Genomic DNA, 14,881 nt, shown 5'->3' on the forward strand with positions numbered 1-14,881 from the left:
CTTCCCACCTCCCTTCCCAAGGAGACAGAACAGAGATCTTTATAAAAGGAAAACTTTTCCTGTTCATTTCAGTTCCTGGACTCATCTGACATTTAATAAGAATGTGATTGATGTTCAGTAGGCAGAACTGATTAGCCCTGAGTCTATTTCTTTTCCTGTGAAATTGTTTGTGAAAACCAGGCAATTGTGTTTCTCCTACCTCAAATTAAAAAATAAAATCAGGCAAAAATGCCAGCCCTGTAATAGAAATAGCTTATTAATGGCTTATGAGGAAAAATCCCCCACTTTGCAACCAATGGAGATTTTATTTTAGGCTTTGAATTACAAATTGCTGTAGGAAAAGCTTATATGAAAGAGATCCTGACAATATTCTTAAAAAGAAAATATGACTGGAAGACATTCCATGACCATATTGGGGGAGTTCTAAGAAGTCTGTTTACCAACTTTGTGCAGCAGAAAGAAATTTCCATAGCTTCCCTTGAACCACATTAAATAGCAAAATTGCTTTTAAAGAAATGTACATAAAAATGTAATGGGACCCTTCCATAGAGATTTGAGGTTTTAAATTATGTTAGGGGAAAGTAATGCATTTTGTATTGATATAGTTATTTTTCTTTTCCAACACATATTTCCTTTTTAATTTTTAAATAAGAAGCTGTTACAACGATGTACATTTCTCAAGTTTTCTCAGTGTGAAATATTGAAATAAGTTGCGTTAGTTGTCATTATTCATTAATTTCCATTTCAGAGCAAATGTCGGGAAGTATTAGTGCCTCTTTTCCCATCCTCATCCAATTCTTGAGAAAGAAGTCATGATTACAATGTGTGACCATCACAGTGGAAAGAAAAACTCGTGGAAGAACATCTGTCTCTAAGCAAGATAATGGGTCTCTGGTCCTCTTTATTTCCTCACATTAGCTTCCGCAGGTATTGGGCTGCTGAGCTAAGGGCAATTGCTAAAGCAGGAGCTGTCACTAGCTTCCGGTGTGTGACAGTCATAATAGTGACAGGAAGATCCATCAAGCATCCCTCTTATTCCATTCACACAGCAGCCATCCCTCCTGATTGGATCATGAGCTGGGATGTCTTTAGGACACTGTGCCCTGGCACCTTTAAGGAGCTATCTTTCTCTTGCCCTAGAATATAGCCTTGGCAGATGGTACTGTATGTTCTCCATCCTCCAACAAATATATTTCAAGGTCTTCCTGTCCTAAGGTATTTTCTAATTCAACAACTGCAAAAAGTTGCTACGTGAACATCATAAGCTGAATTTTGCTTATAGGAAGGACTCATTTCTTCTCTTTTAGGATCTTCATGTTTTTTTCCTCCCATGGACAGAATTATTGTGGCCTTCAAAGTTATGCAAACAGGAAATATATGGCAGAGGATTAAAAAAAGTTTATCACAAAAATGTACATATAGCTCATGGGAGAGTGTGCATGTTTTGAATAAAATTCTTCTATTACTCTTCAACTGTGACTGTGTATAGAGTATTCCATTTCTTCCTTAAAGAGGTATACCATTAACAGAATTTCAAGTAAGTATCTTCATGAAGGACACTGTTAAAAATATATTTCCTTTTTATCCAGTACCACTGGATATTTTTCTTTGAATTTATACAGTTACAAAGTTGCTTTTTCTAAGTGCTTTTTAAAAAAACTTAGCACAGATTATTTACACAGTAAAATATTTGTGCCCTGTGCCATAATCCCCCTTTCATTAAAAATATCACATTTTTAATATTTTAATTTTCCTTGTCCATTCTTGCCCATTAGACCAGTACACAGAGAGGTACTCCTGATTGGAAAGGAGTGTGTTTGGCCCTGAGCAACCTCTACTTTAAAGACTTCTCTTCTAATAGACGTTCGTAATTTGGGCTGAAAGAAAATATTTAATAAATTAGTATATCAATTGACATTTATGAATTTTCCAAGTATATACTGCAAAATCATCTACATGAACTCAAAGAAAGGCAAAAAAGAAAAAAATATATAGATGGAAGAACATTCAGGAAATAAATGCATTTGGGGCTATGTTCAGGTTTTTTAAATGAGAAAATGAAGTAATTAACTTACTATAATCAGCAGTGTATGAGAGCCCCATGTTCTGGTGACTTTTCATCCTCCTTTAGCTGTGACTCCTATTCTTACTTTACTCTGTGACTCTCGCTTTCCCCTAATCCCCAATAAAACAAAACTATGCTCTGAAACATACGATTTTTTTTTTTTTTTTGGAATATAAGTAATTTTTAGAGATTTTGAAAAATCTCAAGCTCAAAATTTTGATCCCTTGGAATGTCTTTAAAAATTTGGGTAAAACAGTGTTGCTTTCCCCACACCAGCCCACCTTCCCATCTGCTCATGCATAGAAGAACTCAAGTGAAAGGGACACAAGGAAATGAAGAATAGAGACTTGCCGGGGTGGGTTGGTGAGGAGAATCATGGCTTGTTAAAATGGAGGAAGAAAGGGTAATCCATAGAAGGTGGTGAACAGATTTTCTTTTGTTTTCTCTTTTTCTTTTTTTTGGGTCTTTTGGGGCTAATTGAAGATGGATCAGTTTAAAGCTTTATTTCAAGAAGATTTTGTTTAGCTATGAGGATTATGCAAACCCTTCCCAAAGGGGATTGTGGCCTCACTGGTTTTGGAATCTAATTTAGGAAGCTTTCTGGAATGTGAGATCCATCCCTCCCTCCTGCCTTGCTGGTACCCCTCCATCCAGGATTCTGTGGCCTGAATTACCTTGGTGGATAACCCAAGACCTACAATCAGGGTTGAGTTTCATTACTGCCCTCTCATCTTGCTCTTATTTGTACACTTTAATCTCCATATGCTTCAAACGTCTTAAAATACAACAGGACTACGATGGAAATATTGTGCAGTGGTGGGTCCCCGCATTGAAATACTTTGTAAGCAGGTGATATTTTCTGGAAGCTCTTCACTCAGCAGTCGAGTTCTTCTGCGATTGCTTTTTGAGTCCTGCTGCTGACTTGTATGAAGTTGAGAAAAATCACTTCCTCTCTTGGGTGGCAGTTCTCCAGCTGCAAAATTAATTATCTACTTGCTTCCATCACAAGGTGTTGTAAGGGTCAGCGAGCCTGTGTTTGTGAAACTTGTCACCGTGCTAATCGGAAAGTTGTTCTGTTATCACAGTTTTGTTTTTTTAAAAGTTCGCTTGCTCTCCAGGGTTATTTAAAAAACCGAGCAGACTTTTTATAACATGTTTGCATTTCAGGCTTTTTTTTTTTAACACTTCTTATGAAAATGTTAGTTTAGAGAAGAAATGAAAGGCTTAGGTAATGGGGGCAGTTATTTGGAGAATCATTTACCATTCATTCATTCATTCATTCAGTACCTAATATGTGCCAGCACTCTGTTAGGTGCTGATGATATGAAAATCGGTAGATTACTCCCCTCAGAGCTCTCATAATTCAAAGTAGGTGACCAAGTACTAATTACACAGTAAGAGGGATGAGGAAGACGCAAGGGAATATCAGGGAGGATGTACTAATTTCTAATTACTGAAGGATGGCCAAGATGGGGAGTGGAGTTTTCGTGAGAGGGAACTCTATGAAAAAAGACACAGAGATCTCAAAATACACAAAAAGAATTTGATTTGGATTCAACTTAAAAAAAAAATAAGCAAATGCCTGTTTAAAATGACATGTAATACATGGTTAAACGTTATTCAATATGAACAGATATAATTTCTTCCTCCTTCCAACCTTCTGTCCCTGTGTCCCTCCTTCTTTGAATTTCCAGTATGATTTTATCACTAGGGGCACGGTGTCCTCTCTCTCCCACCCTCTCTCCTTTCTTCTTTTTCTTTTCCCTTCTTCCCCCAGCCTCCTTCCCCTTTCCCCCCTCTCCTTCTTTCTGAAACTGCAGTCAGATGTTATCACTGGGCATGATGTAATATCTCTGCCACTTTGAATGGAGGTCACCGTCTTCGGGACAGCTCTTTAACAGTAGATTTCCAAAGAAGTAAAACTTGGCCTTTTGCAGTTATCCTTTCAGCAGCAGGCTAGGGTCTGGTCCTCCCTGCATTCTCACTTCTTCCTAATCTGCCTGTTTATTTTAGGTAATGGGACTCCTGACCAACCACGGTGGGGTACCCCATCAGCCCCAGACCGACTATGCGCTCTCGCCTCTCACTGGGGGCCTGGAACCTACCACGACGGTGTCGGCCAGCTGCAGTCAGAGACTAGACCATATGAAGAGCTTGGACAGTCTGCCAACCTCTCAGTCTTATTGCCCACCCACCTATAGCACCACGGGCTACAGTATGGACCCTGTCACAGGCTACCAATATGGGCAGTATGGACAAAGTAAGCCTTGGACTTTCTAGGGAGTAATTACTCCTGGAAGGGTGAAACACTTTAACTCTTCCTTGAGAAAGCGGAGCTGCCAGCATGATTAAGCCTTCCATCCTGGTATCAATTTTGTGGCAAAGCCAGCTGGTTGTTTCAGCAAGGGCTTCCCAGTATAATTATTTTCTTAACCAATGTCAACAACATCTTGCGGTTATTAATTGCTGAGACGTGAAAGCTGATTGCCACTAGGTAAAACACAAGGGTTGGCCAAAATGAAATAACCTCTGGCATTAGAAACACATGTTCTTAATGAGGTCAGCTCAAGGATCATATGGGGTATAATCCCAAGGACACAGAGTTCTGTCAAACTTGTCTTAGGAATAAAAATATTCGTCTCGATCCTTTGATACCTCGGTATTAAATATGACATTGTCAGCCTGTAGCTGATTTTGCCCCTTGCTGTGAATTGTCCCAGCCTGACCTGAAAAGCTGCGTGTGTTTCCTTACAGGTGCCTTTCATTATCTCAAGCCAGATATCGCATAAGTGAACTGTCCACTTGGAGCTTAAACTGGCCCTGTTTCCGGTCTCCACAGCCTAGACGTGAAGAATCTTCTCAGAAAAAATAAATCACCCTCTTGGGGGGCAGTCTCGACAGGAGACAAAGAAGAATGATTGATTTTCTTTCTCCAGTAGTTGGTTTCAAATTCTTTTGAACGTGTTGGACAAAAGCAGTGGAGAAAAGGAAGATCCGGAACAATAAAAGACAAATGCAACATTTTAAGGCAATGATTTAACATGGCTACATGTCAAATATCCCAGCTCTCTAGTGCTGATGATGAAGGAGCTCAAACATTCCATTTGTGTGTGTGTGTGTGTGTGTGTGTGTGTGTGTGTGTGTGTGAGTGTGTGTGTGTGTGTGTGTGATTTATCTTGACTGGTTTGGGCAAGCAGAATGTTCTGAAAATATAGTCGGAGAATAAAGTATAACAAGTTTGATGTCCAATGCTGACACTTCTACAACCTTAAAACTGCTCACTCCATGAAGCGGGAACGGAGGAATCCTTGACTTTTACACACTGGAAATGGATATAAAAATAAATGCCACCATTTTTAGGAAGTTAGACTAGATGTAAAGGACCTCCCAAATAAATTATTTGTTATCTTTTCCTCATCTGTAACTCAGTTGTCAGTACATGTCCTGGATGGACACGTCTTGCTAACAGGATATGGGGGAATCAGAAGAAAAGCTTGTTTTCTTAGTGTGGGAGAGGTGTGTGACATTTGCCCAATTTAGTTTCATTTGGAAGCCAACCTGGGCGGGGGGAGGGCGTGGTGGAGAAGTGATGTGCATTCCCACAGCTGCTTATCAGTGTGCAATACTGTGTACCTCATGGATGCTTTGGCAATGGCCAGGGCCATAGAAACAGAATCAGAACTATATTTTTGCAGGTGCTTTATTTTCGCAGCCCATGATTCATTGTGGTAGAATGCAGTGATGTTTGCCATTTGCTGGACAACCAATACCCGGCTTGCTCCTTTTGATTAGAGACCATGTTTGAGAATAATGCTTTTAAAATGACTTCGTTTACATTCTTCTCTTTTCTATGAAAGGCAGGGCAACACCAGAAATGTCCATGTGGCTGTCATGTACTTTTAAATTATACAATAATACCTGAAATTGAAAGATGATAGGAACTGAGGTTTACATACGTTTGTGTGGTGACATTTTAGAATGTCAATAAATTTGTTTTTTGAGATGTTAAGAGGAACAGGAAGGTGGAATGCAGTGTTATTTATTTCTTTCTATTCTTGGAACCATGAACGAGGTAGGCACAAATACATTCCTTTTAGAGTTAAGAACTATGACGTAGTGAGTTAGTGAGACTAGACATAGTACTGAGTTTAGTTCCTACGTTGGTCTTAGGGGGTGATGGATCAAGAGAAGCGCTATCTTCGTGTTGCAGCCTCAGCCAACAACAATGTGTTGTAAAAATGTCTTTCCTGTAAAAAGTGCAGTAAATATTTACTATTTATAATGAATAAACAGTTATGAAAACTTGCCCAACACTGCTTTTTGGGGGGAACTGGTGAATGCAGTATTAATAAAAACTTGGAAATGGGGAACCAACAAAGCATATATACTTCACTTCTAATCTAATGCCTTTTATTTTTTAACTTATTTTTTTAAATATTAAATTTCTTTTATTTCTTTACCTAGAAATAATTCTACATCAAATATTGGTATATACTTTATCATTATCACAAAAAGTTATTCTGGAATAAGAAGGAAAGGCAATCTCAAAATTCATCCACCAATTATCAGGATGTTCCAATGACCAAATCAACCTCATGTTCACCTTGTTCATCTGCATAACTCATTAATGTAACAAAATTTGCCTCACAACTATATATACATATTTTTAAAATTAATTTTTATTGGCTTTTTAGATTAGACTATCACATGGACGAATAAGGTTACACAACCCACACTTGTGTTCTCATGAAGAAGCTTGGTTGAACATACATTTAAGGATTGAAGTTTGTGTTTTCATAGATGTGGAATCTAGCAAAGCCCCTTAAGCCCACCTTCCTCTCTCCCTGGTTCTCTCAGAGCTATCAGCTCTCTTCATTGTCACTTGGAAGCGTGTTTTCCCTCAGAGTACTTAATTCCATCTTCAGCGCAAACAGTCATATCCACTGAGGTTTTTATTGAAAGCTCTCATATTTTGTTATTTATTTTGTTTTAGAAGCTTTCTTTACACTTCATGAAAAGGCATTACTGCTTATTTTATTCATTCTTCTTCTGCCTCTCCCTTCCTCTTTTTCTTCCATCCTCTCTCCTCCCTTTCCTCTTCTTTTCCCGCCCTCTGTTCCTTCAACACTTATTTAATGAGAGTCTAAATGTGCCAGGCATGGTGCTTGGCCCTGGTGTTACAGCGGTGATTATAATGGAGTGGGTAAGACAGAGAAGCAAATACATGGCTACAGTAAAGCATGAGGACACTTTATTGGGGAAATGATCATGATACTCTTTGATGGTCTTACTTGTATTACCTTGTTTATTCCTCCCAACATCTTATATGAGGCAGGTGATGTCATTAGCATACTTCTTTTACGTGAGATCACCCAGCGGCAGAGCTGGGATTTGAACCCAGGAGGTCCAATTTCAGAGCCTATGAACTTAAACTCTCTCTGCTTTCCCAGACTGGTATGGGAGAACCTTATAATAAAGGAGTTCTGTCTAATTTGTAGCAACTAGTCATGTATGGCTACTTAAATAAGTTATTGAAAGTAAATAAAATTTAAAAGTCAGATCCTAGTTGCACTAGCCACATCCCCAGTGTGCAAGGGTCACATGTGGCCAGAAGCTACCATATTGGGCAGTGATAAAGAACATTGCCACCATCATGGAAAGTTCTATTGTTCAGCGCTGATCTAAAGCACCTGAGCTCATCTTTTAAAAACCCCAAGGACTCGAAGTGCAGTAGATAAAAATGTCCAAATTCTTTAAATGCCTTAAGGTCTTTTTAGCAATACACTCATCCTTCTAGTCAAATATGTTGCCCCTTTTCTGACAATTATCTATTCCAAAAATAAGAAGAGGAAAGGAAGGTAATCCTTAACTGAATTTTTACTCTTGTTATCTTGCTTAATCTTCACAAAATCCTGTGAGCTGGACATTATTAGCCCCAATTTACAGATAAACAGACTGAGGTCCAGAATTGTTCATTAGTTTGGGCAAGGTCACACCCTGTCAGAAATAGCAGAAGCAGGCTTTGACTTCTGTTCAGCCTGATGGTGGAACTCATTACTTTACCTCTGCAAATCCTGCCTGCGGTACTCACTTCATTATGTCAAACTGTCCTCATGCCAAACTCAAGTTGAAAACAGGCATTTAAAAGAAAAGTCATTCACTCTCAACACATGAGAGAAATGCTACCAGGATGTGGGATTACTCAATAGAAACTGATATTACATATCACTTTCCCTCCCCTCCTGATCTCAGAACTTGCCATGTGTGGCTCATACCTCTTTTTGATATACTTCCTTATACCCTTCTCTTATTTCTACCTGTCTCTGAGATCTGTTGCTCTGCTCATATTTCTTATGTTGAAACTCTCTGTAGATCGTTTTTCCCCCTGACTTTCTTTTGGGTATCTAATCCATCTCCAGGGGAGTGGGGATCTGACTTCCCCAGTCCTAACCCTAGTAGGGGTCCCTACTCTTATCCCCTGGAACAGGCAGCCCTCAGGACTTTGAACTCTTGGCATTCAACTGAGTTCAAACCTGATTGTGTGTGAAGGGCTTCCCTTTTGTTCGTGTACTTATAGAATTTAATTTGAAAATGTTAAACGTAAAAACTGAAAATTAGAGCTTAAAATTATTAAAGAGTGGATGTACGAATGTCAGCTGCTGAGTCATACCTTGACAGCAATTTTCCTAGAAATAGGTATATTTTACATCTGTGATGGAAACAAACCTATTGATTTAGGATTTTAACTAGCCCAGTTTGGAAATGCGTTTTCACACACACTTGGATACTTGGGGGACCATTCCATGTTAGGAGGGATCTTCATTAGCATTGGCATATGGAACCAGTGTAACGGACCAGGTCACTGACTTATGGTTGTGAGTTTAGAAAGAGACTTAAATGGGCGAGGGATGGATTAGTTAATGCCCTCTGTGTGGACATGCCATGGAAGAATCCCTCCTCAAACTACATAATTGCCACATGGAAGCAGAACCGAGATCTCTATAGAAGGAAATCTATTTGGGGGATGAAGACTAGGGCCTCAACCATTCTGAGTAAATGATGTTTTGGTGTGTCATCATTTATGGGTAAGGAGAGCTGGTGTCAAACATCAAGAAGCAGAACAAGTGACAAGTGGCAGTATTTATGCAAAGAGATCTAGAGACGAGCCTCAGCCCTGGACAAGCATGCATGGATTTGGAATCAGTATTAGATGATACATGAGACGATAGGAATAAAGAACTCGATTTAGGGTTGTTGCCAAATGCCGGTGATATAAGTTAGTTCTGCCTTTTTCATAGACCTACTCTTTGGTATTGCTGACCATTGTAACCCAAGTATCTAGTCCCATGTGTGACCCAAAATGAGTACTCAGTGCCTGCCTGTTGAATAAATAAATGAGTGAAGAGCGACTCAGACTGTCCTAACGTGCTCTTCTGAAGAAGGATCTCAACCTGAAGGGTGTGTGAATTGTAGTTGGAAGGGAATAAGATGAAGCATGTATTTGGAGGGACTGGCTTTATCCAGGAAAATGAGCAGCTTTTAAAACATTTTCTACTTAAGTAAGGGAAGTAAGGAAGAACATAGACATATTGGCAGGTGGGTGAGGAGGCCACGAAGTTGCAGGAGTTCACCTCTGCTGCCTCTGTTTTCTCTGAAGCTGAGCGCAACGGGAGGAGACCAGCATTTAAAATGGCCTCACTGGAGCAGTGAGGGATCTGTCTTGGGACACGGAGAGGATGTGGAGCAGCCTTGAGCACCCAGGAGAGGGCAGGATGACCTCTTTTAGCTGTGCTTCATGGCTCACGCAAAGGGATTGAGTGGGCTGGAGACTGGATTGATTCTTTTGGGGGGATTTGCAGCATCGCCAGCTAGGTGTGAATGGTGGAAAGGCTACTGGAAAGGATGGAAGGGGCTGAGTCTTGCAGGGCCTTGAAGGCCATTGTAAGAGTTTCCTCCTAAGTACCTATGAGGCTGCTAGACTCAGGTTTTAAAGGAGGGAGAAACACAACCTGACATACATGGTTGGAAAGATCATTTTGGAGAGCTGCTGTTTGGTGCCGGGGACAAGAACCGAGGTGGGATTCACTGCACACCAGAGAAGAGAGGACATCATCTCTTCCTAGGGATTCCAGAGAGACGTTGAAAATGGACCCCAGTCTCCTGGACTTGACAGGGTTACAAAGTGTAGGGGACATTCTTCTGAGACAACCCTCTTCCCATGCCTTTGCATCGTCACATCCTTAAGAATGACATATTGCTCTGAAAGTAATTTTCTGAAGGCAGTGTAGCCTAATGCTATAGATTTTAAGGACTCTAGACCTAGGTTTTAAATTCTCCATGGGCAGTTTAAAAATTTGTGCTACCTGATAAGTCATCTAATTTCTCTAAACTAATTTGAAATACTGTAAAGAAAGAAAAATGGTGATGGTTTCCTTATTGGACTCTATTGAGGGTTAAATGTTATCTTGCATATGCCTGGCTAAAGGTGGGCAATCAATAAATTTTAGCTATTAATATTATTATTTAATCACATTGGTCATAATATGCAGACTGTAAAACGTGCTCCTGGGCTTTTAAACTGGCACATTAACCTATCCCAGTTACTGAAATAATGGAGGAATTATTTCTAATGACCATGAATGGAGAAGTCAAAAAATAGCTCCTTTATGTGAATATAATTTATTGAGCAGATGTATTCATAGTTTCTTTTTTTCTTTGCCATATATAGTCATAGGTTTTAAATGATTCTCTCTTACCACGGAGAGTTCCCAAAATAATGGGACTGAAGTCACAAACAAAATAATAACCTGACCTCTGCTCCAAAGAATCCTTACTGATGATGGCTTATTTATCAAGGCAACTTTTGTCATGGAAACAGGTATGTTTCTAAGATGCAAAGGAGGTACAGTGAGGGTCAGTCTGAGGCAGTGGTCTCCAACACCCCACCCCCTGTGCTGACACACAGAGGAATGTCTCACTGCGAGACTGATTCCTAACAGTGTGTGACGGCACTGGGGGAGCAGTTACTGGGGATATCAGGAACTTTTTGGAGAGGACCATTTCTAGTTCTTTTTGGTTTGGATTTTATAGAAATGTGTATTTGTAGGGGGAGAAAGTGTGAGTAGATTTTTGCAGGCACAAGTCCGGGGGCTTTTAACCTCATGGTCCAGGGCAGGAGGTGGTCTAGTGTTTGACTACCTAAATGGTGATTCCTATATGTCTTCTTTGCTGAAAGAGCCCCAACTTTGTTCAGTTTTGTTGCAGTCACGTACTCGGATCAGTTGAAACCAATGAAATCCAGGGTGTAGATGGGGAGGGAAGGCAGAACTGTGTTCCAGCACACTCTTGAAGATGAGAGTGAGGCAAATACTCAATATTTTGCTAACAATTAGAATGTGAACTGGGGGTCATTGAGAACTGAGTTCTAACCCTTTTATTCATTTATTTGGTAAACACCTTTTTGAGAATCTTCTGCTAGCCAGAAATTGTTTTAGTGTCTTTGATGTTTTGTTCAACGAATAGACTTGGTTCCTGACTTTGGAAGCTCATGTAGGGAAGATAGATCTACATGAGTAAAGAAGCAAACGTATAATTAGAAATAGTGCTGAATGTTGGGAAGGAACAGAATGAGATGCAAAGAGAGATTAATGGGACCTACCTAGACTGAGTCTTTAGGGAAGGTCTGGCAGGGAATGAGAAAAAATGGGTCTTGGAAAGTGAACAGAGAAGTTTTCTAAACAGAGGGAATAGAATGTGTGATGGCCTGGATTTGAGAAAGAGCTTTGCTTGTTTGAGGTACTGAAATTAGGTCCTTGCATCTGGTTTGCAGAGGCGGACTATGGCATAAGATGAGGCTGGTCTGGGCTGGGTCATGCCCGGCCCCCTGTAGGCCACAGTAAGGAGCTTGGACTTGACTCTCTATGCAAGGAGAAGTGACTGAGGACTTTCAAGCAGAAAGTCAAACTTCCTCCATGAAGGTTGTGTTGGAGGGAGACAGGACTGGAAATCCTGGGCAGTAACATGATGAGACTTGACCTGCGTGTGTCGTCCTGGAAAGAGGATGGCTGTGGAATCACTCAGATGTGGATTTGGATCCTCATTCAATCTCCTATGATTCTTTACTTATGCTTTCCAGGCAGTAGTTTCTCTGAGCTGCCATTTTCAAAATTAAGTGAGTAATAATTCATAGGGTGGTGAGATTAACTGAGTTAATTTTATGTGTCTTAACACAGGTTTGGTGTCTATTGTGAACTTCAGGAAACATTAATTTTTCTTTCCCTCCCCACTGGGAGTAGATAAAGGACCTGATACTCTACTTCTTTTATTTTTTTTTGAAATTAAAAAGAATTTATTTTTTTATTTTTGGCTGTGTTGGGTCTTCATTGTCGCGCGCTGGCTTTGTCTAGTTGCCGCGAGCGGGGGCTACTCTTCGTTGCGGTGCGCGGGCTTCTCATTGCAGTGGCTTCTTTTGTTGTGGAGCACAGGCTCTAGGCGCGCGGGCTTCAGTAGTTGTGGTGCACGGGCTCAGTAGTTGTGGTGCACGGGCTTCAGTAGTTGTGGTGCACGGGCTCAGTAGTTGTGGTGCACGGGCTTCAGTAGTTGTGGTGCACGGGCTCAGTAGCTGTGGCTTGTGAGCTCTAGAGCACAGGCTCAGTAGCTGTGGCGCATGTAATGGGTTAGTTGCTGCGCGGCATGTGGGATCTTCCCGGACCAGGGCTCGAAGCTGTGTCCCCTGCATTGGCAGGCAGATTCTCAACCACTGCGCCACCAGGGAAGCCCTGATACTCTACTTCTTAATGAAGACGTGTGTGCTGCATAGAGGCCGATGGGTTGGTGAAAGTAAGACAGAGAAAAGATGTTAATCCTTGCCCTATGGGGTCTATTATAAGGGTAGTGATGTCTGTTAATATTTACTTCACAACATTAAAAATTCTGTTTTCATTGTAAAAATACTAAAGGTCCATTAAAGAAAAATTAGAAACCATAGAAAACTAGAAAGATTAAAACAAACAAACAAAAACTCATCTAAAGAGACACAACCCGAACATAACCACGGGTAATATTTTGGTTTTCTTAGCCTCTTTGCACTGAGGATAACACAGCAGACAATGTCTACTTGTTAGCGGTGCTGAAAGATAGACAAGGTATTTTTGAAAAGTTTAAAAAATTTTGGACAAAAGGTACTATATAAATATAGTGCACTGTTGTTTCATTGTCACTTTCAAAATGATTGTAAAGATTTAAATATTGGGGTCCTCTTTTGGGCTGATCAGCGTTTCAGAGCCTCAAGCTTTTCCCCAGTACTAGGGAAAAGAAGACATCTTGAGGAAGGTAACTTTGGTATTTGATAAATTTTTATCCTAGCAGCTAAATGGATTTTATGCCTTGCAAGTAATTTATTTCATTTCAGAAGAAGTGGCAACCTGAGGATATGATGCCCTATTGCTGAAGAGATGAATTGGAATTAATTCATTATTCTAATGATAAGCAGTTAAATTGTATTTCTGACAGCTGGTAACTGGAAGATTTTCATGCACAAAAAAGGAATTGGCTGAGTTACTACACACACACAGCATCATATAAAACCCCATTGTCTAAGTGACCAATATCACACCACAGGAAATCAGCACTTGGGCATAAATGTCTTTCAGTCTTTGGAAATACAGTGTATATTATCCAGTTACTCAGTCCGTGTCATGAAATATGAAAATAGTTCAGGAAAGACACATCCCACTTGACCTTTGCAGAATGATTTAATAAAGTTAGCTTGATACAAAAATATGAAAGAGTAATTGCTGATAAAAGCGGAATTGTGGCTTCCTTCTTTCAGATCCTCCTTTCTTTGGAAACACTTCACAGGCTTTATTAACTCTTTAATGTTTTTGTAATTGGTAGCATTTGTCCCTGAGGCCATGTTACTAGCCCTGGAGTTGGGTACCATCAGAGCAGCGATTCTGCATCTCCTAGGTTTTCATCCCCTTTCAGCACTCATCTTGATATCTTTGTCTATATAATTAGGCAAATATGTTTTCAATTGTTTTTACGTGTGTACACATTTCATCCCTTTTACTGCTATCTTGATTGATGTTTTATGGGATAAATTTTCAATTGGTGGCCTCCTCCACTTAGAGAGGTGCCAACATTGGCTTCTGCATCCACTTAGGACTCTATCAGTTCCATCTGCAGGTGTAACTGAATATGGTCCTTCACTTTCCCAAGGAAGGCTGGACTTCCTGGGTTTTCTAACTGAGGGCTCTATCACCCCATCCTTTTATTCACTGTTATTTATTTATTTTATGGTGTTATTCTGATTTGAAATGAAATATAGAGAAAATCTGGAGACTACAAAGAAGTTTAAAAGAAAACTTCCTTGTGGTTTTAGAACTATCATCACAATGGCAACCATCAGCTGAAGTGATTTCTTCCCAGAGGCCTCTCAGACCTCTCAAACTAGTCACCCGTTCCCTCTCAATAACATTATGCAGTTTATTTTCATCAGAGGGCACATCGTTACCTGATATTTTCTTGCTCACTTATTTGTGTTAATTGTGACAGAAGGGATCTTGTCTGTCCTACTTAATGGTACTTCTCCTGTGCCAATAATAGCCTGGGATATATTTGGTCCTCAATAAATATTTGCCTAATTTAATGAATGAACTGACTTATATTTTAAAACACATTTTTTTTTCCTCTTAAACATCTAAAAATACTAAAAAGTTCTATTGTAATTACTAGGTTTATGTTTTTCTTTACATCAGCATTTCTTTTGATATTGTGTCAGCCAGGATAAGCTGAGCAACACTGCCATAACAAACA

At 39.9% G+C, this 14,881-nt stretch overlaps 1 protein-coding gene across 4 annotated transcripts in view; it reads left to right on the forward strand.

Moving 5' to 3' along the window:
* The window catches only part of PAX3 (paired box 3), a 95,449-nt gene extending 89,079 nt beyond the window's left edge, over positions 1-6,370 (forward strand). For 2 of the 4 annotated variants that reach the window (XM_082396992.1, XM_082396993.1), the window contains exons 8-9: positions 4,079-4,325; positions 4,820-6,370. In XM_082396992.1, the coding sequence (XP_082253118.1) occupies positions 4,079-4,325; positions 4,820-4,854 (282 nt within the window). In that variant the 3' untranslated portion in view covers positions 4,855-6,370. Of the gene's footprint in view, positions 1-1,307; positions 3,665-4,078; positions 4,326-4,819 lie in introns of those variants that run through there. The other 2 variants (XM_082396995.1, XM_082396994.1) reach the window with 2 other exon arrangements.
* The last annotated feature ends 8,511 nt before the right edge of the window (positions 6,371-14,881 follow it).

The sequence above is a fragment of the Balaenoptera borealis genome (genome assembly GCF_965194805.1).
Source record: "Balaenoptera borealis genome assembly, chromosome: 6".
Taxonomy (NCBI): domain Eukaryota; kingdom Metazoa; phylum Chordata; class Mammalia; order Artiodactyla; family Balaenopteridae; genus Balaenoptera; species Balaenoptera borealis.